The following is a 24,277-nucleotide window of genomic DNA, read 5'->3' as shown; positions in this document are numbered from 1 at the left end:
CTTGCACACAATGCAGGTAACACTGGATGTGTCTCAACAGGAAATTACAGATACCGTCCTTTACCAAGTAGGAATCTTTCCTGACTCTGTGAGATTTTTGTTCACTAATACATCATCCACTATTCAGACTAAACAGTTGACATACCCGGAATTCTTTGATGCTTCATCTGTCTCAGTTACTGTGGAGCGACTTAATATTGATACATTTGTCCCGGATCCAGATTTCAAAGGTTTCCTAAATATCACTGTTGCTTCAGTAGATTGCGAGGATGTTAACTTGAGATGTCTTCTATCTCTTTATGATGTTATTGAAAACAACTGCTCTCAAAACTTGATTGATGCTAGATCTGGCTTATTGTTCTCTCTTGAGTCATGTCCATGTAAGTGCTTGTTGTCATGGTAATTTGCACCGAGGTTAAAACAGTATCTTAAGCACATGCATACAGCTTTGTGACTATTAAATGACTATTTTCCAGTGAGATATTTTTACCACAACATTTTCTGTTACCAATTTATAGTACATCTATTTTCAAATGAAAGCTGTTTAGTTGGCTTCCAGTGTGTTGTAATCACAGAGTAGTTGATGTTAACTTATCATACATCGCATAAAGTTAATTGCATCACCATCCATCATCATCACCTCAGGTACATGGGGGGGGGGGGTGAAAATTGTCGGTGTGGGCAGGGAGTTGTTATGAAAACTCTCCCAGGTGTGAGAAAGATGCATATATATATATATATATATATATATATATATTTGGGGTTCTTTCTTTTTAGTGAGACCAGACTGCTCTGATGATGAATTTGCTTGTACTTCTGGGCTTTGTGTCCCTTCCAGTGCTTTGTGTGATGGTTACAATGACTGCGGAGATATGGATGATGAATTCTCCATGTGTAATCCGGACTTAGGTAAGTAATCAACATTCAAAGATCATATACAATTACCCTTCCCCACTTCCTGCTGCCAATTGTCTTTCAAAAAGTATCAATTCCAGTTTCTGTTGTATTTAATTCAGCTTTGGATCACTTTGAGTTCCCATGGCCAGCAAATTGCAATTGCAAAAGCAATTGCATTATTTCCCCTAATTTACTTCAAATGCAAATCTTCCAGTCTTTTTTTTTGTAATTTATTATTTGACGAAATCATGAGCTAAATTGTCTCTAAACTTTTGTAGAATTCCTCCTCTTTTTCCTTGCAGGATTTATTTCATAGTATAGTCAAACATGGCAGACAATAGTTATTCATAGGCGATCATGATGTCGCCTTTATTAAGGCATGCAGACAAGATGGCCCGGTATTTCTGAACGAAATGCGTGTTACAATATTTGAAAATGAACTTGAAGGATCAATTCAAACTAGATACAGAGAGTTACATATCATTGGAAATGAATTTTACAGCCCATCGAGCAGAAATATGCTCCATTATCAATTGGGACAATATATATAGTCCATAATTAACTGTACATACAGTACTTGATATATTAAAATGTACAATGGACTGTAATTAAGGCTCAGTTTATGGCCGAATAAATTGGTTGTTCATATAGAGATACAGAATTCATGATGACCTCTTTTATGTCTTTTATGCAATGATTGACATCCAAGATGAAGTTTGAAATCTGAAATAAGCCAATCCCAAAGTAATTTTGACGTAACATTTCCTCCAGCTCGGCAGCTAGAAGTGTACAGATAGAGCGCTGCCTACCACGGGTACTGCATCATCGGAGAAAGTGTAACCTATTGGTCGGCAGAAAGTCACGAGGAGCACTGAAGCTTGAGATAATTTTATGAAATTTCTTATATCTTAAAATCTCTCAAAGAGCTCAAAGGATTTGAAAAATATCCCTCCATTGATTTGCAGGAATGAATTAAGTTATGACCCCTTCCCCACTTCAATTTGAGGCAAATGCCATCCTGCGCAGGTATAGTGATTATAAGAGAAATGGCTTAACCCAGAGGTCACTGGTTCAAATCCCGTTCTCGCTGTTACTTTCTTTGCTCTCAGGCTTCCATATTGTTTACTAATTCCCAGTCAGTTTTCCAACCAAATTTGTCTTGAAATCCCTTCCCTGTCGCGTCTTTCTGGGTTGCATCAAATTAAACCAGCGCATAAGGTACTGGCTTCTAGCTGACATCCCCAGAAGAAGAAATGGCTATATAGGGGATCTTCACCAACTACATATAGGGGCTGGATATCTCAGTTAGCCTGTAACCCAGAAGTCACTGATTTGAATCCTGCTGATCTAGCCATCGATGTCTTAATTTGCTCTTTTCCATTTTTCTAAAACAATCAAACTATAGTGAGATGGCAAAAATTATTAAATCAAAACATTAAACATAGTCTGGGAAGAAAATCACGGTTTTAATTACTAATTACATGTTTGTCATATTTCTTTCATACAGTCAAGATTGACTACAGGAATTCTTGCTGAAATAAATAACCTCATATCAAAGTTATTTAGTGTAGCCTACGTTCTTCTCTTCTGTAGAGTGTCCCCCTTATTTTGGTGCCTCGTCATATAATGGTGATTATCCCTGCTTTCATCAGTTGAATGCAACCTTCAATAAATCGACTTCAAAGCTGTTGTTCTCTGAGCCAGTATTTGACACGGTTTATATTACCGAGGTAGGTTTTCAATTATTTTCTCAATTGTGATCTTATGCAACTTTTTCAATTTCTAGTGAACCGGTATGACACCTTTAATAGAACTGTCTTTGAACATGATAGTTAATAAGGATTTGTTTCTATTTTGGCCCCAAAATACCCATAAGACCTCTCCCAAGCAGAAGATACACGCAACATTTGTGCCCCCCCCAATAAAATAAAGACCCCCACTAAAAAAAAAAGGAAAAAGAAATACAAGCACTGGTTACCAGCCTGCACTAGACAGTGCTGACCTTTGATCCATTGAAATGCCACATATTGGGTTACCAGCCTGCCCTAGACAGTGCTGACCTTTGATCCATTGAAATACCACAAATTGGGTTTCCAGCCTGCGCTAGGCAGTGCTGACCTTTGATCCATTGAAATGCCACATGTTGGGTTACCAGCCTGCCCTAGACAGTGCTGACCTTTGATCCATTGAACTGCCACATATTTTAAAACAGAGAGCCCTGCACACAAATGCATATCACCTTACCATTCATTGTTCAGTTCTAATATGGGGAAGCCTTTATAGACCATTGTTGTACATTTTTTGTCAGTTTGCAATTTTTCACGGTAATTTTGTGCGAAAGCTGTGTGAATTATGGGTTTTGGTGGTAAACCTTGAAAGAATATTTAGTAGAGAGAGTGATCACCCTTGAGGTCAATTCTTAAAAACTTAAAGAATTAATTAACTGCACATATTGATTAACATGATTTTGTATAAATGAAATTTAACATGGCAAATATTAATAATGTGGGGCTCAAGTCACCGCTTAAAATGCACTAAACAGTTTTCTTGTTGCCTTTATTTTGTTATATTTAAATGATAACCAAACCCATCCATTATTTTCATCTCTATAAATATTAATTTGTGCCCTTGAGAATAATATTAAAAAAACGTCTTTTCCACAAACAAAGATAAATCGTGTTCGGTTATAGAGATGCTACGGTTTGCAGCTTATGTCAATTGGTTCTTCCATTTTGCAATATGTTATGTCATATTGTCACTTATATAGTGGATGAAATCTCATGGAATTCTCTCATAATTCTCTCATAATTTTCATAAAAGCTGTATTGCTACCAAAAGCAATGCCACTATTCAATTAAAAAAAAATCATTCAGCAGTTATTTAAATTATATGCAGGAGAAAGATTACATATTAAATACGTGGGTCTCTGTGATGTCAAAATAGAATTGCTCAAGTCTGTTCATATACTGCCTCTCAAAACAGTCGTCGCATAGATTACTAAATGTCTAAGAGAGGAACAAATGCTGTGGGGTACATGACAGTAAAATTCTTGTGAAAGGTGCCTTGCCCAAGGACACAAGGTAATGATCTTGCCAGAACATGACTCTGCAAAGTCCACTGCCTTAACCACTTGACCACAACGCTCTCATAATAATAGCTGTCCTTTTTTGCATCATTTTGCCACAGCTTAGCTTTCTCTTAGATGATAGCGTGTTCGAAGGACTCATTCGTTTCAACATCACAACTCCATCATCAACCGTTGTGCTCTACTGGTCTGTATATGTAAGTGTCCCCGCATTTTCTCCATCTTTGAAATAAGATTGACTTATGCAAAACATTTGCTCCAAAAAAAAAATGTCCGCAACAATAAGCTAAAGGACAAACTGGTCATATCCCAACTGCAGGATTATCAGGACGATGTGTATCTTTAATGTTTTAATTTATTAATGTATCTGACATGAACAGTAGATTAATGTGTCACATCAATTGGAAAATTATTTCTTGGCATATATATCCGTTTCTTGGGCTTTCATTGGACAAAATCATCACATGTACGAGGAACAGATATCTGTCGATTATCACGCAACATGACAGGGATCTCCTTGGCCATTCTGATTCTTGAGATCTGATTGGAATCTACAAATGTCAGATTTTTAATTGGGACGAACCTGAACCAGTTTCTCGAACTATCATTGGTGAACTTATTGTCACGTGTCAATATTAAACCTTCTTGATTGGATGTCAGATGATTTCCTTCCAGTATTGCTGTTTGTAGAGAATGAATCACCCAAAAACTTTCACACAGCAAACTTGCTGTTTAGCCTCTGAAGAAGAAACTTGCTTTTTAGCCTCTGAAGAAGATCCTTCATGCTAGGATCGAAACGTCAGGCCAACTTACTTTTACACACACAGCAAACTTTTAAACTGAGCAGTGAAAAGTTTGTTCTTTTTATTCTCTGTTGGTGGCGGGGAGGGGGGGGGGATGGGTGCGGCAGTTTTTTAGTCCTTCAATTAATTAAGACAATACAAACTATCTAACAAATATTTATACTCCCGTTTCCTTAGTTTTAATGGGCTACAGTATATGTATTACAGGTTAGTCGTGTGATTCACAGTACATATAAACAACACCATGTGGTTTTTTCTCTGCTCATATAGTTCGAAAGTGATATTGTTTACAGTACGGTACCATTAAAGATCCCTCTCGCCATATATCCCGATGACTGTGTGAACATCACAAGAGAGTATACCCAGAACTACTTCAGACAGCCTTTTATCCAACAAGGGAGTTTTTTCCCACAATTGACTGGTATTCAATTTTTCACATCCTGCAAAGAAAGTCAGGATTGCATCAACCTGTTGAGTGATAGAAGAATATCGGACATTTTTCTGGACAATTGTACCGTCAGGGACTTCTATGGCTTTCTGTTTAATGCTTATGAGAATTGCTTCGGTGAGTGAATCTGTGAATTCATTATTTTCATTTCAGCTTGCTTGACTTTTAATTTCTCTGTTGATTAGAAATCGTTTACGATAACTGTGTATGACGTCTTATAAACACCCTCTCTCGATCCATACAGCTTTTCTCTCCAATCTCTTATGGATAAGCTACCACCAACTAAACTGCCTTAATATCGCAACCTGAGCCGTGAGCACTGTATTGACCATGCGCAAGCCTCTAACTTTATTCCACACTAAATTAGGGGAGAGATCAAGTGAAATTACTTGGAAGTACTTTCAAGTTCAAGTACTTTCAAGCATTTACATACCTGTAAATCGTGACGGGTGAGTGGAATATATCTTGGACTGCCTCTAACCACAAGAAGTGATAGGGGGAAATGGTTTCGGAAGTGTAATCTGGTAGGTTCATTAGCTCAGGTTGCCCTGAAATAGGGAAAACTTAAAAGGGCATAAAGCATGCAGACTACTGGATGAGACTGTTGCACAGTGAGGTGGAAGCATCTTCTGTCAGAATTAGAACTGTAAACTCAGAACAATAAATATTAAACTACAAGCAATACTGTACCTAGGCTTCAAAACATTTTATACAGTTATTTTTCCCCCTTCTAATTATGATGTAACATGCCAACTGATTTATTCATTTTGAAACCCACAAACTCACCTTCTGAGTACATGCTGCATAAGCGTGATCGGTGAAGATTGATTTTCTTTTATTCTGTACATGTGATGACCACAGTGCCACCAAAAATCACGTACATCTCCCCAAATGCATCCTTGTTGTCCTCTGCCTATGTCTACACTGCCCTCTGTCAAGCAGAAGGTCTGCCAACTCCGTTCATAGTTTGGCTAGACGGAAATAAACAACCGTTCAGCAGGATGCCGAGCAGATCAATATCTTCCATAAACCTGCAGTTGGATGAAAATGAATCGTTTCAAGAGTAGGACTTTTTCACTTCATTATTTCTCAGATATATGCTATGTATTTGTATCATATAATCCACATTTATCCAAATACTCAAACCGTTAATATATACCAATCTTAATTATATGCTTAATTGCAAAGGGGCATGTGAGTTTGCACTAGTTTATGACTGTGTCAACTGATTATGATGCAGTCATCATGAGGGTCAATGATATGTTGGCGGGAAGAAATTAAAGATGTGTCATAATTAACATGCCCGCATTGCTGTTTGTTTATAAGTACCATGTCAAAACTATACAAGTTGCTAAGGGGGCTATATAGCTGCTAGCTTCAATCTGCAGCAAGGATTTGCAGGACCTAATCAATTCTATTGCACCACTGTAGAGATAATTAACTTTATTCACAGATATATACTTCCTAAGTATCACACAGAGTATGTGAAATATATCTCTTTTTGTTCTCTGTGTTGATAAAGAGTGACCTGCAGAGCGGTCAGTGATGGTAACTCGGTCCATGAGGAAACAATCAGAATCACTAGATTTGGTAAGCAGATGTGATATATACAAAACTGAGGAAAGGAATGTTAAAGTGGTACCACCACAAAACTTGTTAGATATGCTAAATTGGCCATATTGGCCAGTATTGCTTATATATAGTTTTAAAATATCTATTTTCAAGGTATTCTATAAACTTAAAATTGTTCATAAGTTTCAATGGTGTCAAAAATATATTTTTTGAACCCATAATTCCATATTTTATTGTTTTTATGATGTGGTACTTATGGAACGGTCGGAAGATTGGAAGATGCTGTCAAAATGTGAAGATCTTCTCTCTGTAATGATTGATTTAGTTCATTATTTTGCTGCAAAGTGTTCAAGTGTTGATATTGCAAGCGTAATGAACTATTTTGTTGCATAACTGATGTTGCATCGACAAGATCTTTAAGTGATCAATTTTATCATGGTGCTGAAAACAGTTAAGTTGATGACATTTGATAATTATATTGTCATGTTTGCATCACCATGCTGAATTTTTTCACTCATCAGATTTGAAGCATTGTCTTGCATTTTGTTGCAAATTGGTATATTTTAACTGAACAATTAACCATTTTGTTGGAAAAATGTTGGTAATGTTTTAACTGAACAATTAATCATTTTGTTGAAAATTTTGTTGAAAATTGCTACATCATTTTATCCAAGGAGATCTTAACTAATTGACAGCAAAGGCTTAATGTTTCCATGGTTACTTATAGCAAAACATTTCTCTAACAAAACTAACCAAGAACTAACTAAGAACCAACAGCTCATGTTTTACACTATATGACATTTAATTTACTGTGTAGCTATACTGATCATGTAATGAGTGAACCAATCATGCAATTAGCAGAGGACTCAAATTTGGACCTAGAATTTTCAAATTGATATACTCTCTAATAAAAACTTGAGAGCTGGAAAACATATTTCATTTTCTGAATTTTTACCTGTTTTCAAGGTAAACGTTTTTGTACCATTATAATTTTCAATAACAAGCAAGTAATTTGTCGATGATGCTTTTTGTTTATTGAACTTCAAATGTTTTCATGATCAGTTGTGACCAAGTGAATTGATAGCATTATTTAAAAGTTCATATAAAAAAAAAGAAGGAAAGTCGCACTCATCTTGATGATGTCTTTCAGATTTTCAAGACTGCGAAACGGATCTGATGGACAGGGTGAACTCCAGGGAATGTTTGATGATGCACGACTTTTTCACTGAACGACGGACAACCGATTCCTTTGACGTTGAGGTGTCTTTGGATGGTCTAATATCCATGGCAACCATGAATATTAACCTAATCGGGCCTGAAGCAATTGTTGACCTGACCATGAAGATAAGTACTTTAGACGTTGCCGATGATTCTCTACTACGTCAAAAGAGGGGTTTTGGAAATTTACTATATAGTAAGGTTTACAAACGGACTGTCCTACAGAGGACCCTCGAACTGCCAATTGATCCCCCGTTGAGAGTGTCAAATCAAACTCGGCTAAACATTTTCATATCTGCCGTTAATTCGATTGACCCATTTTCTTTTATTAATTTTGGATTTTTAGACATAGATTTTTTTATTGTAGCTCTGTCTGGAATTCCTTGTGATCCAGTAGCTTGCGATCCAAAGGATTTGGCAGAAGCATTAGCCAACGTTTGCTTCAGTGGGCAATATCTACCAGAACTTGAAGGAAGGAGGTCTTTGGTGGAATCTTTCCAGACGTTATGCACGGGTATTACATTGGCAGGTATGGAAAACTCATTGACAATGTTCCAGGAATTGTACCCACAGCATATAATACTTCCATTATGGTGAGATTTTTACTTCTTCTATGTTGAGCTTATCATAAAATATTAGGACCCTGCTGTACATTACTTGGAAGCATGAATTTATACCTTACCCCCAAAAAAACAAACAACAGATTTTCATTGCTCTTTTGGTTGTGATAATTGAAAAACTTTTTGACAAACTATAGGGAAACTCCATCATTGTAAAAGTCTGAAAAAAAAGTTATGTAACTATATTACTGTATGGATGAATGATATAAGGTCATCACAATATGTTGCCCCTCCCCTCCCCCTCCCCTCCCCCTCCCAAAAAGAAATGCTAGAAAGTTGGATAATGGTCGCCCATATGAGAAGTGGTATATATTGTGCTGCTTCCCCCACCCCCCCCTCCTGGGAGCCGCAGTTGGGAACCCCTTTTGGAAGTCACATTTGAAAGCCGTTTCGGGAGCCTTTGCAACGTTTTCTGGGAGCCGTTTCGGGAGCCTTTGTTTTTTTTATCTGTTTGGGGAGTGTTATCGTTTCCCACAAAAATTTTTTTTTAAATTTAAGTGCTGCCTGCTGTCAGTCGAGTTTTGTGTTTCAGTTTGAAGAAATGTCCCTATAAACAGAAATGAAGTTCATATCAATTAAATTGGGAAGACTTTACTTTAATAGTCTAATACACAGACCATGCATTAGGTTTGCAGTCTCTCAGATGCAAAGCTATATAAATGCAATAGGAAAACATGTAACACTTTTTGCAGCCTCAAGTATTAAGATATGTTTACAATACGATAACAATTTGTCAAGGAAAAATGAGTGTGCAGGGAAAGGCACCCAAGGGTGTTCTGTCGTTCGTTTGAAGTAAAAAAAAACATGTTTCGGTTGAGTTTATTATAATTTGTTAGAATTCTAACACTGGATTAAAGGGAGTGAAGACTTGGCACAAAGAAATGTCTGATGCCGGTAATCTGGCCTAGTTTCGAATGAGGTGTAACAGAAGTGTTAGACACAACCATCGACCCCAGAAAGTACACACACAGCCTGCTACCGTCGGTAATTAGACACTAGTGTACAGTCAATACATACAGCGACGGTCAATACCTACAACACAGTGTTCATAGCATTGATGGCCATCTTAGCAGGGAGTTGTTATATGGGACTCCCTGATCTCAGATCAGGTCGAGATAAAAGATAACAAGGTTTCATGTTTCATAACTGTCTGCATTTTGTAGCGACAAGAAGAAAACTTCACTAGCAAGCAACAAATAGTTAAATATTTTCAGAGGGCGTCATGTAGCGACAAGAAGAAAACTTCACTAGCAAGCAACAAATAGTTAAATATTTTCAGAGGGCGTCACACGGTTTGGGGCCAGTCTTCAATGCCTTTAATATAAACATTTAAGGCCTGCACTGCAGTGGATAACTTACATATGACAAATGCATCAACAATTTAGCCTTAAAGGAGTTTTCCAGAAATTTAAGTTGGATATCTTGAAACAAGAATAGCTCAGTACCCTCGTACAAATATTTCCTTCTTTTGCATGCGTGCATTTGTGGTATGTGCTCAGAGAGCGTGTGGGGAATGTGCAAATTACGTTCTTTTGGAACGTTTTCATGCATGCAATTACTGTTGCATGCATGCAAATGATAAAATTGCACTCTCTGGGCACGCATGCAGGGGGATTATATTGCACGCTCCAGGTACGCATGCAGGGGGATAAAATTGCATGCTTCGGGCACGCATGCATGGGGATAAAATTGCATGCTCCGGGCACGAGTGCATAGAATTTACATCATGCGTGTGGGGAACATGCAAATTGCGCTCAATTGGAACGTTTTCACGCATGCATCTTAAAAACGCGTTCTGCTTGGCAAACGTTTGCATGCATGCAAATTTGCACGCTGAATTTTCACGCATGCATTTTAAAAACGTGCTATGCTTGACAAACTTTTGCATGCATGCATGCACGCATGATATCCAGTTGGTATCATTGGGCATTAATTACTGGATGAAAAACAAAATTAATATAAAAACATGCTTGGAATATTTTCAATTCTCTCTGAATTACAAGTTTTTTTTCAATATTTACTTTGAAATTTAGAACAAAATAACTTCCCTGAAAGATTGCAATAGGTAGATAAAAAAGTGCATGGAATATTTTCAATTTTCTCTTATTTACTAAGGAACAATTAAATGGTAAAACAAAATACATGGTATTGCTACTATATAAGATTTATAAACAAGAGCCCAAGGGCACTATGATGAATGTTACCAAGTTTCATGTAGATCCAACAATGTTTAGTAATTTGACCTCAAATGACATGTATTTGTACATAAAGGTAACATTGGTACATGTTCATCGTGTGTATATGTAAGGGTGTTAGCCACTGAAAATAAATGTTTGCTCTTGATCAGAGAACTCTGGGTTTGGTGTGATGACCAAACACAGAGCAAGACACATAAGTATGTAAACTCAACTGGATTGGATCAAAATAAATTATAATTATGAATAACAAACAATATACAGCTTATCTGGGCCCAGTCAAAGAATTAAATAAAATAACTTACAGTTGTGAGGTGCGCACCCAAATGTTAAAGTTAATACACTAAATTTAAAAGTCTGTTCTGGTGAGTTGGCCTGCTGGTGACATCAAGTATTGTTTTCTCTTCGCTCTCTTTGCTTTGATTCAGAACCAGTCATCACTCTCCAACCTGACCCTGTGTTGGAAATGAAGACTGGCGGTTCCTTGGACACCAGCTGTGAAGCAGACCATTCTGTGGGTATCGCATGGTTCAAGAAGGAATGGTATGGGGAGGTAGAGACAACCATCAGAGGCAACATCTTGAGTTTTGTGAACCTGGAGGTAAAGGATCAAGGACTTTACTACTGTAGAGCTGAAGGAGGTATCGGTTTTGAGGATTCATCAGCAGAGAGTCAACCCGTTGTTGTCTTGTTGTCAGGTGAACTAAATTCAGTTTATTTTATGCCTTCAATTTGTTATACTCATACACCATATGACTATATATTGTCAGAAATACTTCCAAATAAAGTTATGGGGTGAATTATTTATAAAAGAGAAACATTTTTCTTACCTTTATGGTATCCAATCAATAAGATTGCAGATCAGGCCCACCTCAATTTTTGTTCAGATTGTAACCCCCCCCCCCCCGAAAAAAAGAAGAAGAATAAAACTGCACATAATGCTGTTTTATAAACATCAAAGATGATATATATAGCACCAGGTTGCTCTTTAAACACTCTAACTCAAGAACCCCGCCTGTTAGACTGGACAACAGCCAATAAATGTGTCCCAACCCTTCCCACCCTAATAAAAATTATCCTAGAGATAATTCATTTGGGAAAAGTGCAGACTTAACATTTATCAGAGACATCTTTGGTCAATATGTCCTGTCGGAATGATTATTCAGAATCAGATGATTTGTTTACTACCCACCAAGTGTAGTCTCCCGTTCACTCTAATTGGTCAAAATGTTGAAGATAATGGACAAGAAGAAAAAAGCTAAAATATTACCAGACACCGGTAGTACAATATCTGAGTTATCCAAAAGGGTCTCACAACTCAGATTTCCCTTAATTTTTACAGCAGGTTTTTTAGCACAACAATACTTGGTTGTGTTCTATATTTAGAACTAATTAAGAGACATTGTATGTATTGTATGTGTTTTAGATCCTCCTGCAAGCAGGAATTCGTGAAGAAGCCTCATTGGCTTATCAAAGCCGCAAGTTGACCGTAGTCAGTCTCTTAGATTCATATTTAATGTCCGTGATTATGAATTGTCAATTGTCAACAACTCTGTAACTGGATGACATACATTAATCTTGTCACAGGCATTAATCACTGAGCTAACACTCATTGTGTTACGAATTACAACCTTGTGTTATGAGCAAGCTAAACTAAAATTTGTACTCATTGCTTGTTTAAGAAACAACCTGTATGTTTTTTTACCAAACTGGGCTGAATTGCACTGCTCTCTAAAACTGGCTCCAAAAAAACACCCTTTTTTGTTTTGTGTTATAAGTCACAAACGATGAGTTGGAGAATTTCATAAAAATGATATGTGTGTGTAGGGTTTGTCCCCTATATAAAACTTTAGATATAGTGCATGGCACTGGCTATAGATGCCAAGCTTCAACTGCACAGTATACTATGAAAGCAATGATTTTTATGCCAAAAACTTGCCATCATTATATAATTCCCGTCCTAAGATTCAGTATTCCTATGCAGTAACCATGGAGACAGAACCGAAGCAAATTATCAGATCACAAGAGGGTTTAATTTTTTTTTTTTTTTTTACTCTTCATGTGATTAAACATGTAAGTGTTCTGATCCTTTGCCGACTCATATGAGTCTTTGGCCTGTAATCTGGTCCCACGCTCATCATCAGAATACAGTAATAAAATGATAATTAAAGGAATTTACACGACTCTTGGGTTTCTGGTTTCTTGATCCCTAAAAGAGAGTGAAGATATTTGATGTCGAGACTTAATTGCTCTGATGACATAACCGACCATCCAGTAGCTTGATCTCCATGGTACTATATACATACCAGTATTATAGTTGTATTATGATCATCTCATTACATCATATATGTCAGTACTTGTGTATAAACTAATCTCATCCCTTTTTGTTGTTCCTGAATTAGGCAGAGACACTTATCTTCTGGAGATGAGTTTTAATGGTTTGAATTACACCGATGACCTAGCTGACCCCACCAGTTTTGCCTACATGAACATTAGCAGCATTATTGAGAGTTATGTGAGTGCAGCGACTATTATTCAGAAATTGCTCCAAAAACACAAATTCATCTTGATATGCTATATCATCCACTATATGGGTGATTGCATCTTCAGTATAGCTGATAGGCTATATGCCAAGGCTCCGTAAATATATGACACTACACTGCTCCTAGATGTAGTTTAAGGTATGTCTGTGCACCGAAGAAAATATAATATAATGTTGAGGCATCGGCTAAAGAAATAACATATTATCATTCATCCTTTAGTAGTCCATGCTTAAATGTTGTCACTGTTAGTTGTAGCTGGGCTTTGTTGATTTTGTTGTTGTTGTTGTTTTTCTAAGAATAAATTAAAACTTTACTTGTCAAAAGTGTCCATAACGAAGAGGGGTATGTGTCAGGTCATTTTAAGAAACTGTCATCGTAATTAAACAGACCTTTAATTACAACATACTTATCCGCATCATAGTCATAATTATCGTTTGGTCTCACCACTTGCAGTACGTGGAAAGGTTGAGTAATTTTTCTGAAATATCAAGTTTCGACGATGTTAGTGTTCAGAGACTGCGAAGTGGCAGCGTCGTTGCCGAAACACGAATCACGTTAAGTAGTAATAGCTCGAGGCAAACGGCAAAGGATTCTCTGATGAGGCAGCTTCGTCAGGAATTAAGTGGTTTAGAACCCGATTTGCAGACCCTAACAATTCAAAGCATATGTGAGTACTCAGATATACATATTATAAATGCCTATCGAAAGGGTCATAGCACTGAAACTGCAAGCACTACTCACAGTGCACGAATGATGCGCTGAGGGCACAATGGTGTTTGTCTGATTCTGCTTTGATTATATACTTCATACCTTTTAGCACTCCTGTATATCTTATATTTGTACTTATTTATTTAAGATTTTTCTATATTCCCATGTTAAATCCTTTGAGATATTCTCTCATGCATGTAATAATGGGCCATATAAATACATATATTATTATTTAGCATTATTATTCACAGTCAGCTTAAAGGTATGATGTATTGGCCCCAAATATGCTAGATATTCAAGTATGGTCATCTTTGGTCAAAATTCTGGAACTGCTTTTACTACAACCTTCGATGAAATTTTCCCCACTGGGACATTCAGTCATCTTGTGTGTTCCTTTAAAATGTCTGAGAATAATTTGGAGAGCAAATTAAGACCTCTAGGATGGTACTTTTTGAAAACTTCTAGCAATTTACAGCGTGCTTTATTTGGGCCCATACAGACTACCTTTAATACCGAACATTATTTATTCCTGATATATGTCGTGAATTTAGTGATTTCTTGAAAAAAAAATTCTTTCTAGACTCGCTTCCTGGTTTTAGGTTCTGTTATGTAACGTTCTGTAACGCAATGTCCAGTTTACATGTGCTGACCAGTTGGTGGATTAAATTCACAATTAAATAAACAACTGATAAAACTCTCTTCTAAAGCTACAGTTTGCATTTTATCACTCAGACCAAACAATCCAAATATCCAATTCATATATTCTATAATGGCCAATCACTTAGATATTTGAACTAATTTGTTAAAGCCAAATTACTACTCTTGATCATCAAGTTATTAACAATTTTTTTTAATATAATTCATAAAAGCTTCCAATTTGTGTCCCACAAATTTACTGTAAGGCTTTCTTTATTGTTTACAAACTGTTTCGCCGTTTTTCCGTATTCTCATCATCATCATGGTGATAACAGTGGACTACATGTAAAACAGATAAGGTTTCCATGTGTATTACTCTTTTCTGAGCTATACGCCCTGTTGTGTCACCAGAAATCTCGCTGCAGCGCAGAAAATTACTGGTATCGTGAAAACCACTTCAGATGCTATTTTTCCTGTACTGTCATGTCCTGCTTTCAGAGCACTCGTACTGTCAGTATGAGCAGTATGAATATCATGCATTGTGTTTCTATCATATAAAGGTTAGGAACTGTTTGTACTGTCAGTACGTGTGTTTTAAAGCATGATATGTGATGACATTACAGAGTGGTATTAGCACTAGGAAATTATCCCCACTTGTTTTCAAGGAATGTGTGTTTGTGTCTGGAATCAGTGCCGCGAGCCTTTTGTATTTTTATGCAGTATGTCCGAATATTATGTGTTGACTGTTTAAGAACCGGTTTCTGTTCTAATTTTCCTTCTTGTTTGTCTTTCCTTTGGAAGCTTTCTGTGCAAAGGAGACTGTGAACAATACTTTAGCTGGTCAGCTGACATTTAATGATGTCAACATTGCTCAGAGGATCGATTCAGTCGAAGTTTGTCCCATCTATACTAGTGAAGGTGAGAGCAAAGTAACAATCGTGACAAAATCATTTGCATTCGAAACATAGTTAATGGCACAATAGCTGTGAAAACAGTATTGTTTTAACTAAACACATGGATGTTCTTGACTGTTTCCAAAAAGTTTTTCTCAACATTCTTTCAATAGTATAATACATGGGTGTGTGAACCTGAAACAGAAAAATAATAAATATCATGACAAATATGATGCACAGCTTTCATGTACACAGTGTACGCACAAGAGGACGACATTTAATGTAATCTTGAGCTCAAAGTCTGAAGAGGACAAGGAAAATATCTATTTCTATTGTGTGAGCAAACTCCTATAAGAGCAGGGGTCGTGGTTAAATGGCTAAAAGGTAATGGCTTGCGGTCTATGGATTGGTCAAGTCCTGGCCAGATCATTACTTCAAGTCCTGGCCAGATCATTACTTCAAGTCCTTTCCAGATCGTTACTTCAAGTCCTGGCCAGATCATTACTTCAAGTCCTGGCCAGATCATTCCTTCAAGTCCTGGCCAGATCATTACTTCAAGTCCTGGCCAGATCATAACCTCAAGTCCTTTCCAGATAATTACTTCAAGTCCTGGCCAGATCATTACTCCAAGTCCTGGCCAGATCATTACTTCAAATCCTGGCCAGATCATTACTTCAAGTCCTGGCCAGATCATTACTACAAGTCCTGGCCAGATTATTACGTCAAGTCCTGGCCAGATCATTACTTGAAGTCCTGGCCAGATCATTACTTTAAGTCCTGGCCAGATCATTACTTCAAGTCCTTGCCAGATCATTACTCTAAGTCCTGGCCAGATCATTGTTTTGATTGTTGTGTCCTTAGCACTTTTATCTTCATTGCCTCTCTTTTACCCAAGTGTAGAAATATAGGGACCTAGCTGCCAAGAAGCTTGTAACTGTATTTGCATGCACTGGTTTGAGGCTGCGCTTGCTTTATGGGAAGTCCCCCAGTGGACATGTTGATGTGGTACGCGAGCACTGTAGTGCCCCGCCAGAAGACAGTGTTTAAAATTGTGCGTGCGTGGGGTGCGTGGGGTGTGTTGGGTGTGTGACCAGGGGTTAAAGGGTGTGAAGACTCGCACAAAAAGAAACCTCTAATTCCGGTAATCTGACCTAGTTTCGAATGAGGTGTAACAGAAGTGTTAGACACCATTATCGATCCCAGAAAATACACACTCAGCTTGCTACAGTCGGTAATTAGACACTAGTGTACAGTCAGTACATACAGCTGCTGTCAATGCCCACAGCACTGTGCAAACGATACAGCGATAGACATCTCAGGTCCAGCTAAAGATAACAAGGTATCAGGTTTCATTACTGTCTGCATTTTGTAGCGACAAGAAGAAAACTTCACTTGCAAGTAACAGAAAGTTAACTATTTTTCAGATGGCCGCATGCGTTTGGGGCGATTCTAATTCAATGCCTTTAACTGTTGTAAAAGTTGTGTTGAGATGCGAATTAGGCCTTGGCTTGTATTCAACTGTAAACCTTGAAATAAATTGACTTAACTTTATACTTGGAAGTAGACATTGCATGGTTTCAGTGTTGGGTCCAGTTTGTTCCCCTACAGCAGTGTACTGCAGTATTTGAAAGACCTCTAGGAAACCTAGCTAGGCTTGGTGTAAAGTATTTTGAAATATATAGCTGATGACTCTTATTGCATGCACCGTCACATTGATTGGTTGAGCTGACTTATTTTTTTTTCCTTTTTTCTTTCTTTTTTTCCCTTCCTTTCCCCCCCCCCTTCTTTTAGCCTTTGAAGAAGATCCTGCTAGGATCGAAACGTCAGGCCAACTTACTTTTACACATTCTCCTACACAGGCTCTTTAGTGGATAGGTAGTTTGCTAACAGTTTTATTTTATTTTTATATTTATTTTGACTTATTTATCGTCACATGCAGCTGGGACACCAAGAGCGTCCAGGGCCTGCATTGGAGACTTTGTTGACCCCAGCGTTTGGGCGGAAGAAGTACAAATAAACAATTGTTACAGGGAAGCTGATGATCAAGATCATAATCTCCAAGAATTGTCAAAGGTAAGTAGTGAGTGAATCAGAGAAGAAAATATAAGTTGAAAGGAGCCACAATGCCCTACCCCCACCCCCCACCCCCACCCCCACCAGTTCAAGCTCAGTGCTACTCCACCCTTACCCAACACGAATAACTATTAAGTATTCGCTAAGTATTCGCTAAGTATTCGAATAGCTATATAGTTGGTATTTCAAAAATTTAAGCATTCAGACTTTAGAATAACTAATTGAATACTTAAAATAACTATTCCAATAGGTATTCGAATACTTCTTTCCTTCGAATGCTTAGAGAATGCTAAATATAGCTATTCCAATAAGTATTCGAACACCTATTTCATTGAATGCCTATTCGAACACTTATTTCCTTTTGTAAGATGGTCAGCTCTTACATAAAGTTTTGTTTTGTACCATAGTTTTACTTGTTTATTAGGTGCATTGTGCACTGAACAGAGGGGCTATACATTTGTACAGTATATTTGTATGTTGTCTTGTGGATTAAAACCTCTACACTTCTACCTCTTCTAGGTTGCTAGGCAACTATCTTGTTCTTCCTGGAAATTGGCTCTCACAGGAAATGGGGTCTGTGTGTGTATATTTTAGTAACAAAGGGAGTTTTGTGAGGGGTATAAGGAGTTAGGCAGTTGGCTATAAGTATCTGAGCAAGGCAGTTGCAAAAGAAGAGAAAGATAGTTTTAATGGCTGGATAGTTTGTTTTAAACCTTAATTTACATAGTTCAAGTTACTGTAGTCCTTATCATTTTATGGAAGTTGTGATATTCAACTGACAGTCTGGGACACTATTTTATTATAAAGGATATTATTTTACAATAAAGTATATTCCGGGACACCATTTCTTATAAAGGACATTATTGTACTACTGAGGATATTGAAATTATTTTACTGAAGGATACCCTGCGACACCATTGCTTATAAATTGAAGGATAATACTTTGTTGGGATCGGACATTCATAATACCATTTATTGTGTTCAACTATTTCTGATGTTGTGGAATATCTGATGTCGTGGAAGATATGATGTCGTAGAATACTTGATGTCACCAGCAGGCCAACTCACCAGAACAGACTTTTAAATTAAGTGTATTTACTTTAACATTTGGGTGTGACCTCACGACTGTAAGTTATTTTATTTAATTCTTTGACTGGGCCCAGATCAGCTGAATATTGTTTGTTATTCATAATTATAATTTCTTTTGATCCAATCCGGTTGAGTTTTCCAGTTTTGATGTATCTGCTCTGTGTTTGGTCTTCCAACCAAACCCAGAGTTCTCTGATCAAGAACAAACATTTTTTTTCAGTGGCTAACACCCTTACACTTTGAACAGCGCAAAAATATTTGAAATATACCGCGGAGGATTTAATAGCTGAAGTGTTTCCAAAATTTCATCGATCATATTCATAAGACCTACTGTTTTAGTATTCTGTGCTTAACACTCCATTTCAAATAGATATTTATTCCTTGTGAATGTTATTCAACTTTTAATAGCAGATTTAATCAAGAAGCTAGGGCAACAAGCTGGCCAAATTCCTAACTCTCCTTACTTGGAACTAATTAGCATACAAGTATTCAATAAGTATTCAAGTAAGTATTCAGAAACCTGTTAAGCCTTCATAACATATCTAATTAGCATACAAGTATTCGAATACTAGCGAATAAGTATTCGAATAACTATAAGTATTCGTCAGAGCCGAATTATTTAAATGAGCGAATACTTATATGTAAATGAGCTAAGTATTCAAATAGCTATTCCAAAAGCTACTCGAATACCTATTCGAATACCTATTCGAATACCTATTCGAATACCTAACAGGTATTCGAATACTTAACTCATTTACATAATTCGGCTCTGACGAAGGCTTATAGTTATTCGTATTAGTATTCGAATACTTATTTTGTACTGTGTGTTATATGGTAGATTTTCTGAATACTAAGGAAATCTTTGAATACTTATCGAATACTTATCGAATATATTCGTGTTAGGTAAGGGCATCTTATGTTATCCAACTTTTACTTAGTGGGAATACCACTAGTTCTTTGTTCAGGTAGTACACCATTCAGAAGTCCACAAAATCCTTTTATGTGATGAATGTATAAGTATTACTATTAAAGCTGGATAAATCAGTTGCAGGTAGAGAGCTGCACTGGATATGTTTTCCTGGAAGTCACAGCTGGTTCGAATCTCATTCTGGTCGGAAATGTCTTTGATCGACTTGCTTAATATGGTTTTCTTACAGCAAATGCAGATTTGAGATTAAGGATGCAGGATTCATACCAATTAATGTTCAGTATAGTGTTGAAAGTGCCATCTATGGTGGCACAAAGTGTGTGTATATAGTGTGCATGCATCCCCACATCCTGAAATGTGGGGTCCAGGAGTCCACTCAAGGGATCCTTTGCAAGCCCATGGGCAAGATCAGAGCAGGGTGTCGAAGCTAGACAAAGTTCCCAGATGCTCCTAAAATTGTAAAGTATCTTGTTACCTTTCTGGAAGCCATTTGTGTGAATACGATGAGACCAACTGATGTGTATAGGCCTTTACATATTTAAAAGAGTGCGTATTATAAGTTTGCTGTGTGTCACTGTGACAACTTTTAACGTAGAACATCCACATTGGATTAACCAACTTTTTGGTTTTAAATGGAATATGATTTCAGATACTACTGTCTGCATGACAACAATCCAATGAGGTTGAGTAAGCTTTGTAAATTACTTGATTAATATTCTAAATGAAGTGACCAGTTTCTGCCTCGTCCTCTTTTATAATTATTACCCTGTAGTATCTCGACGAAAACCCTGTGACTAACGATAATGTGACAACCGTGTCACGTGACCTGGCTGATGTCACCAAAATGGATGATCTAGACAGGGATGATCTGGTGACAGTGGCAAAGCTTCTAGAAATGATTATTGTCTTGAACGGTTCTTTGCCTGAGGTATGTTAAGGATTTTTATTCTTTGCTGACGGAATTTGGCAAAGAAATCTTTTTGATGATTGCATTGGTGTATGTTTGTGATGCCTTGGTTGTTAACTCTTTAATACAAAAGGTAAAGCTTGAGTTTACATCATACTTGGTATGTGGATCCACCTAATTCAGTACAAAACCACATTATGTTCTGCAGTGGTCAAAGGTCATTTTAGGTCACCAGAGGTCAAATTCTGAAAACATTTTTAACATGATAACTCCAAAATTGAAAGATTTGGGTTTACTTCATACTACGTGGTATGTAGATCCACCTTATTCAGAACAGGATCCTTATTGTTTTCCAAAGAGGTCACTTGATGCCAAGAGAGATCAAAGTCTGTAAACTGTAAACAAAAACTTGTTGGATGAACTTGACACTTGGAATATGTGGATCCTCCTTACTGAACTGTCTGTGCACAGTTTACAGTAAATGTGATTCTCACACAGAAATGTAAATGTGGCAAGGAATTACTAAGCCTCTTAGTTTTTCTAATTTAAACTCTTTTGATGAATCGTTCTTTCAAAATTGGGAGAACAATAGAGAATACAATCCCGTTATTACACTCAGTCATTCATATTTGGTTGTATCTTTCTGCACTTTGGTTGACATTTTAGGTGACCAGAAACGTGATTGAAGTTGTAGATAATGTTCTTGACTTAGACGAGAATATATACAACGAAATCACACCTTTCGAGGCTCCTTCCAGAATCCTTCAGGCTTTGGAAACTCAGCTGACAAACTTACACCAACAAGCAGAAGATTTGAACTTCACCGAAGTCAGGGAAAATATTGCCGTGAGGGCTTTCACGGCAGATCAGAATACCTTTCTGTCAGAAATCACATTTGGGACATTTTTCACTTCTGATGCGAGGAATATTCAGGAAGATTTGGATGAGAGCCTGATAAATGTCTTCGAAGATGCTGGTCCATCCATACTGGATGATGTAAAGGCCTCTATCACCCTGCCAACTAGTCTCCTAGATGCTATCCAGTATGGTAAGATGCCTCATTCAAGTGAAGGACCCTTGATATTGAAGTTGAACTGGTCTATTCCGTATGGTAGTGGCTAATTGGTTTGTCTCCAAAAAGGGAGGCTAATTGAGCTTGCTTTATCATGTAAATTGAGAAGATCAGAGTTTTGGGCTGGCTGAAAACTTCAGACATAATTGTACTCGTAAAATACTTATTAATAAACTTGAATTTATTGAAAATATTGAAAATTTTAAAACTGAGTGGATGTGGGGTTCTTTTGTTGTTGTTATTTTGTTTTGGTGAGAAAACTTCAATAATTATAATTTCCATATATGGTCACCATAGAGACGTCTTGATCACAAGAATTTCACTATACCGACAACAGGCACTTTCTATGAGCAGCTAGGCGGTAGGGGCATTTTTCATGGGAGTGAATGTGCTGTATAGCTTTCATTAAATCTGTTAATTATAAGTGAAGAAAAAAGGCAGGAACAGTAACCAGATAATATTTCCTTTCGCAGATTTTGGATTAAACCTCTTAAGTCTTCAGCAAACTTTTTCCGTCCTTGTGTAAATTAGCCTTTTTAGCCATTTTTTTTAGCCTCTGAAGAAGATCCTGCTAGGATTGAAACGTCAGGCCAACTTACTTTTACAGTACATTCTCCTACACAGGCTTTCTAGTGGATAAAGCAGTTTGCTAACAGTTTTATTATATCTTGTGTAAATTACTTAAGAATCTGCAAGTTTCATGGACATTTACTTCTTGGTCTGTTTCAAATGCAGCTCCATCGGATGCAGTTCCTCTCACTTTTGTCATCTACCGGACCAGTAATCTATTTATAAGCAGCGGCAGTTCACAGATGGACGAGGAAGTTGAGACTCTCATTGTATCAGCAACAATTGAAGGCCAGAAGATAACAAACTTGAACGATCCAGTCGTTACAAGGTTTCATTTACTGCCAGTGAGTAGATAGTCTGGTAATCTCCAAACTTCTTGAGAATTAGGACGTAAATTATTTTTGTTCTTTTTCTTATATCAAGTTTTCCTTCCTTTCTTTTGGGAATTCTCATCTCCAAGCTTCTTTATGAAATTTTCTCAGGAATCTTTATTTATAATTTTAAATAAATAATTTTAAATATATTTTAAATAAATAATTTTAAATATATTTTTAAATTACATTAAGACGTGAGATTTGGTTTTCAATCTTTTTTAATAATATATGTTTGTTCAGCTTGCAACAGGATAAAGGTCAAAGTTCAAATAAATCAAAGAACCAAATATCTTGGGAGGTTAGACCGGTAAATGGCGTTGCAACTATGTGAAAGATCATTTGAAACAACTTTTGAATTTCACCAAGGTTTTTGATGCCTTCCAAGTATTACTGAAAATTATACTTTAGATCAAGTTTCTGCCCAAATTTGTCCAAACGTTTTGTGAATTCTCTCTGTAATTCATAACCATAGGACATAATGTATAGCACTGTTACATCCTTCAGTGAAAAATTATTAGATATCGTTAATTTTGAAATTACTAAGTCCACATGTTCCCTCTTATCTAATTAGCATTGTCAAAAGAACTTGTTAATTTCATACACATTTTAGGTTACCACTTTTCACATCTCCGAGAAACATCATGTTGGAACGAAGCATTTTCTCAAATTCTCAAAGTTTAACATTGTCACTGCAAATGTTTTTCTCGAAAATACATCATTTCTTTTTGTGTAATTAGAAAGTAGTAATCAAGAACGGCGGACTATATTTACTGAAGAATGCAATATAAGAAATTTAATACTTTAATGCTGGGACGATTTGGTTTTGAACATATTTCAGATTGATGGCTTAACTACAGACACCACCAGGCAGTGTGTGTTTTGGGATTTTTCTCTGGCTGGAGGTTTCGGCGACTGGTCTTCGGAGGGATGCGAATTGGTATCTGGTCCGGGTGAGAACGGTGATCCTCTCGTTGAGTGCCATTGTAGCCATCTGACAAACTTTGCCGTACTAGTGGTGAGGCTAATTTAGTAGTTCTCTTCCTGTAGAGGCTGTGATAGCTTAGAAGTGGACAGTATGACAGTTTGCCATAGTATGAACGTTGATAGCTTACAAGTGGACAGTATGACAGTTTGCCATAGTATAACGTTGATAGCTTACAAGGGGACAGTATGACAGTTTGTCATAATATAACGTTGATAGCTTACAAGGGGACAGTATGACAGTTTGCCACAATGCTGATTACGATCCCAGTTATTTATCTTGTTTTATTTTATTTTTGTTTTGTATTTGAGTTGAATAGGTGGGATAAGGGGTATGTGGCTTTGTGAGGGGGGAGGGAGTGGGTGAGCAATCTCCATCATCAGTCAAGTGAAAACCTTCAGCCGAGGGATCTTTTTTCAAACCTCATTATTTAGAGCACAACCTCGAGTTTACACCTAAATATAGACCAAATTTATACCCTAGATATATCTCAGAATACAGAAATACATTTGACATCTAAACTTTGACTTTCCCTTCTGGGGAAGACCCTCTGACCCTCCTAAAAGGAAGTCACAAAAATAATGCCTCCCTCCAAGCTACCATGACTTAGAGGAAATCAAAATCTTTTTGTTTTGAAATGTCCATCATACCAAGGACTAAATCT

At 37.0% G+C, this 24,277-nt stretch overlaps 1 protein-coding gene across 3 annotated transcripts in view; it reads left to right on the top strand.

Annotated features, from left to right (window-relative positions):
- LOC139958441 (uncharacterized) overlaps positions 1–24,277 on the top strand; it is a 56,128-nt gene that overhangs the window by 24,339 nt on the left and 7,512 nt on the right. For 2 of the 3 annotated variants that reach the window (XM_071955522.1, XM_071955521.1), the window contains exons 5-21: positions 17–380; positions 778–909; positions 2,491–2,627; positions 4,084–4,179; positions 5,056–5,350; positions 6,095–6,296; positions 6,756–6,823; positions 7,956–8,552; positions 11,267–11,536; positions 13,241–13,353; positions 13,835–14,048; positions 15,527–15,643; positions 17,558–17,691; positions 20,481–20,636; positions 21,282–21,663; positions 22,423–22,601; positions 23,470–23,646. In XM_071955522.1, the coding sequence (XP_071811623.1) occupies positions 17–380; positions 778–909; positions 2,491–2,627; positions 4,084–4,179; positions 5,056–5,350; positions 6,095–6,296; positions 6,756–6,823; positions 7,956–8,552; positions 11,267–11,536; positions 13,241–13,353; positions 13,835–14,048; positions 15,527–15,643; positions 17,558–17,691; positions 20,481–20,636; positions 21,282–21,663; positions 22,423–22,601; positions 23,470–23,646 (3,633 nt within the window). The remainder of the gene's footprint in view (positions 1–16; positions 381–777; positions 910–2,490; positions 2,628–4,083; positions 4,180–5,055; positions 5,351–6,094; positions 6,297–6,755; positions 6,824–7,955; positions 8,553–11,266; positions 11,537–13,240; positions 13,354–13,834; positions 14,049–15,526; positions 15,644–17,557; positions 17,692–20,480; positions 20,637–21,281; positions 21,664–22,422; positions 22,602–23,469; positions 23,647–24,277) is intronic. The other variant, XM_071955523.1, reaches the window with a different exon arrangement.

This window comes from Apostichopus japonicus, chromosome 18 (genome assembly GCF_037975245.1).
Source record: "Apostichopus japonicus isolate 1M-3 chromosome 18, ASM3797524v1, whole genome shotgun sequence".
In the NCBI taxonomy this organism is placed as follows: domain Eukaryota; kingdom Metazoa; phylum Echinodermata; class Holothuroidea; order Aspidochirotida; family Stichopodidae; genus Apostichopus; species Apostichopus japonicus.
Note: the sequence above shows the minus strand (reverse complement) of the source record. Positions and strands in the feature narration are given on the sequence as shown.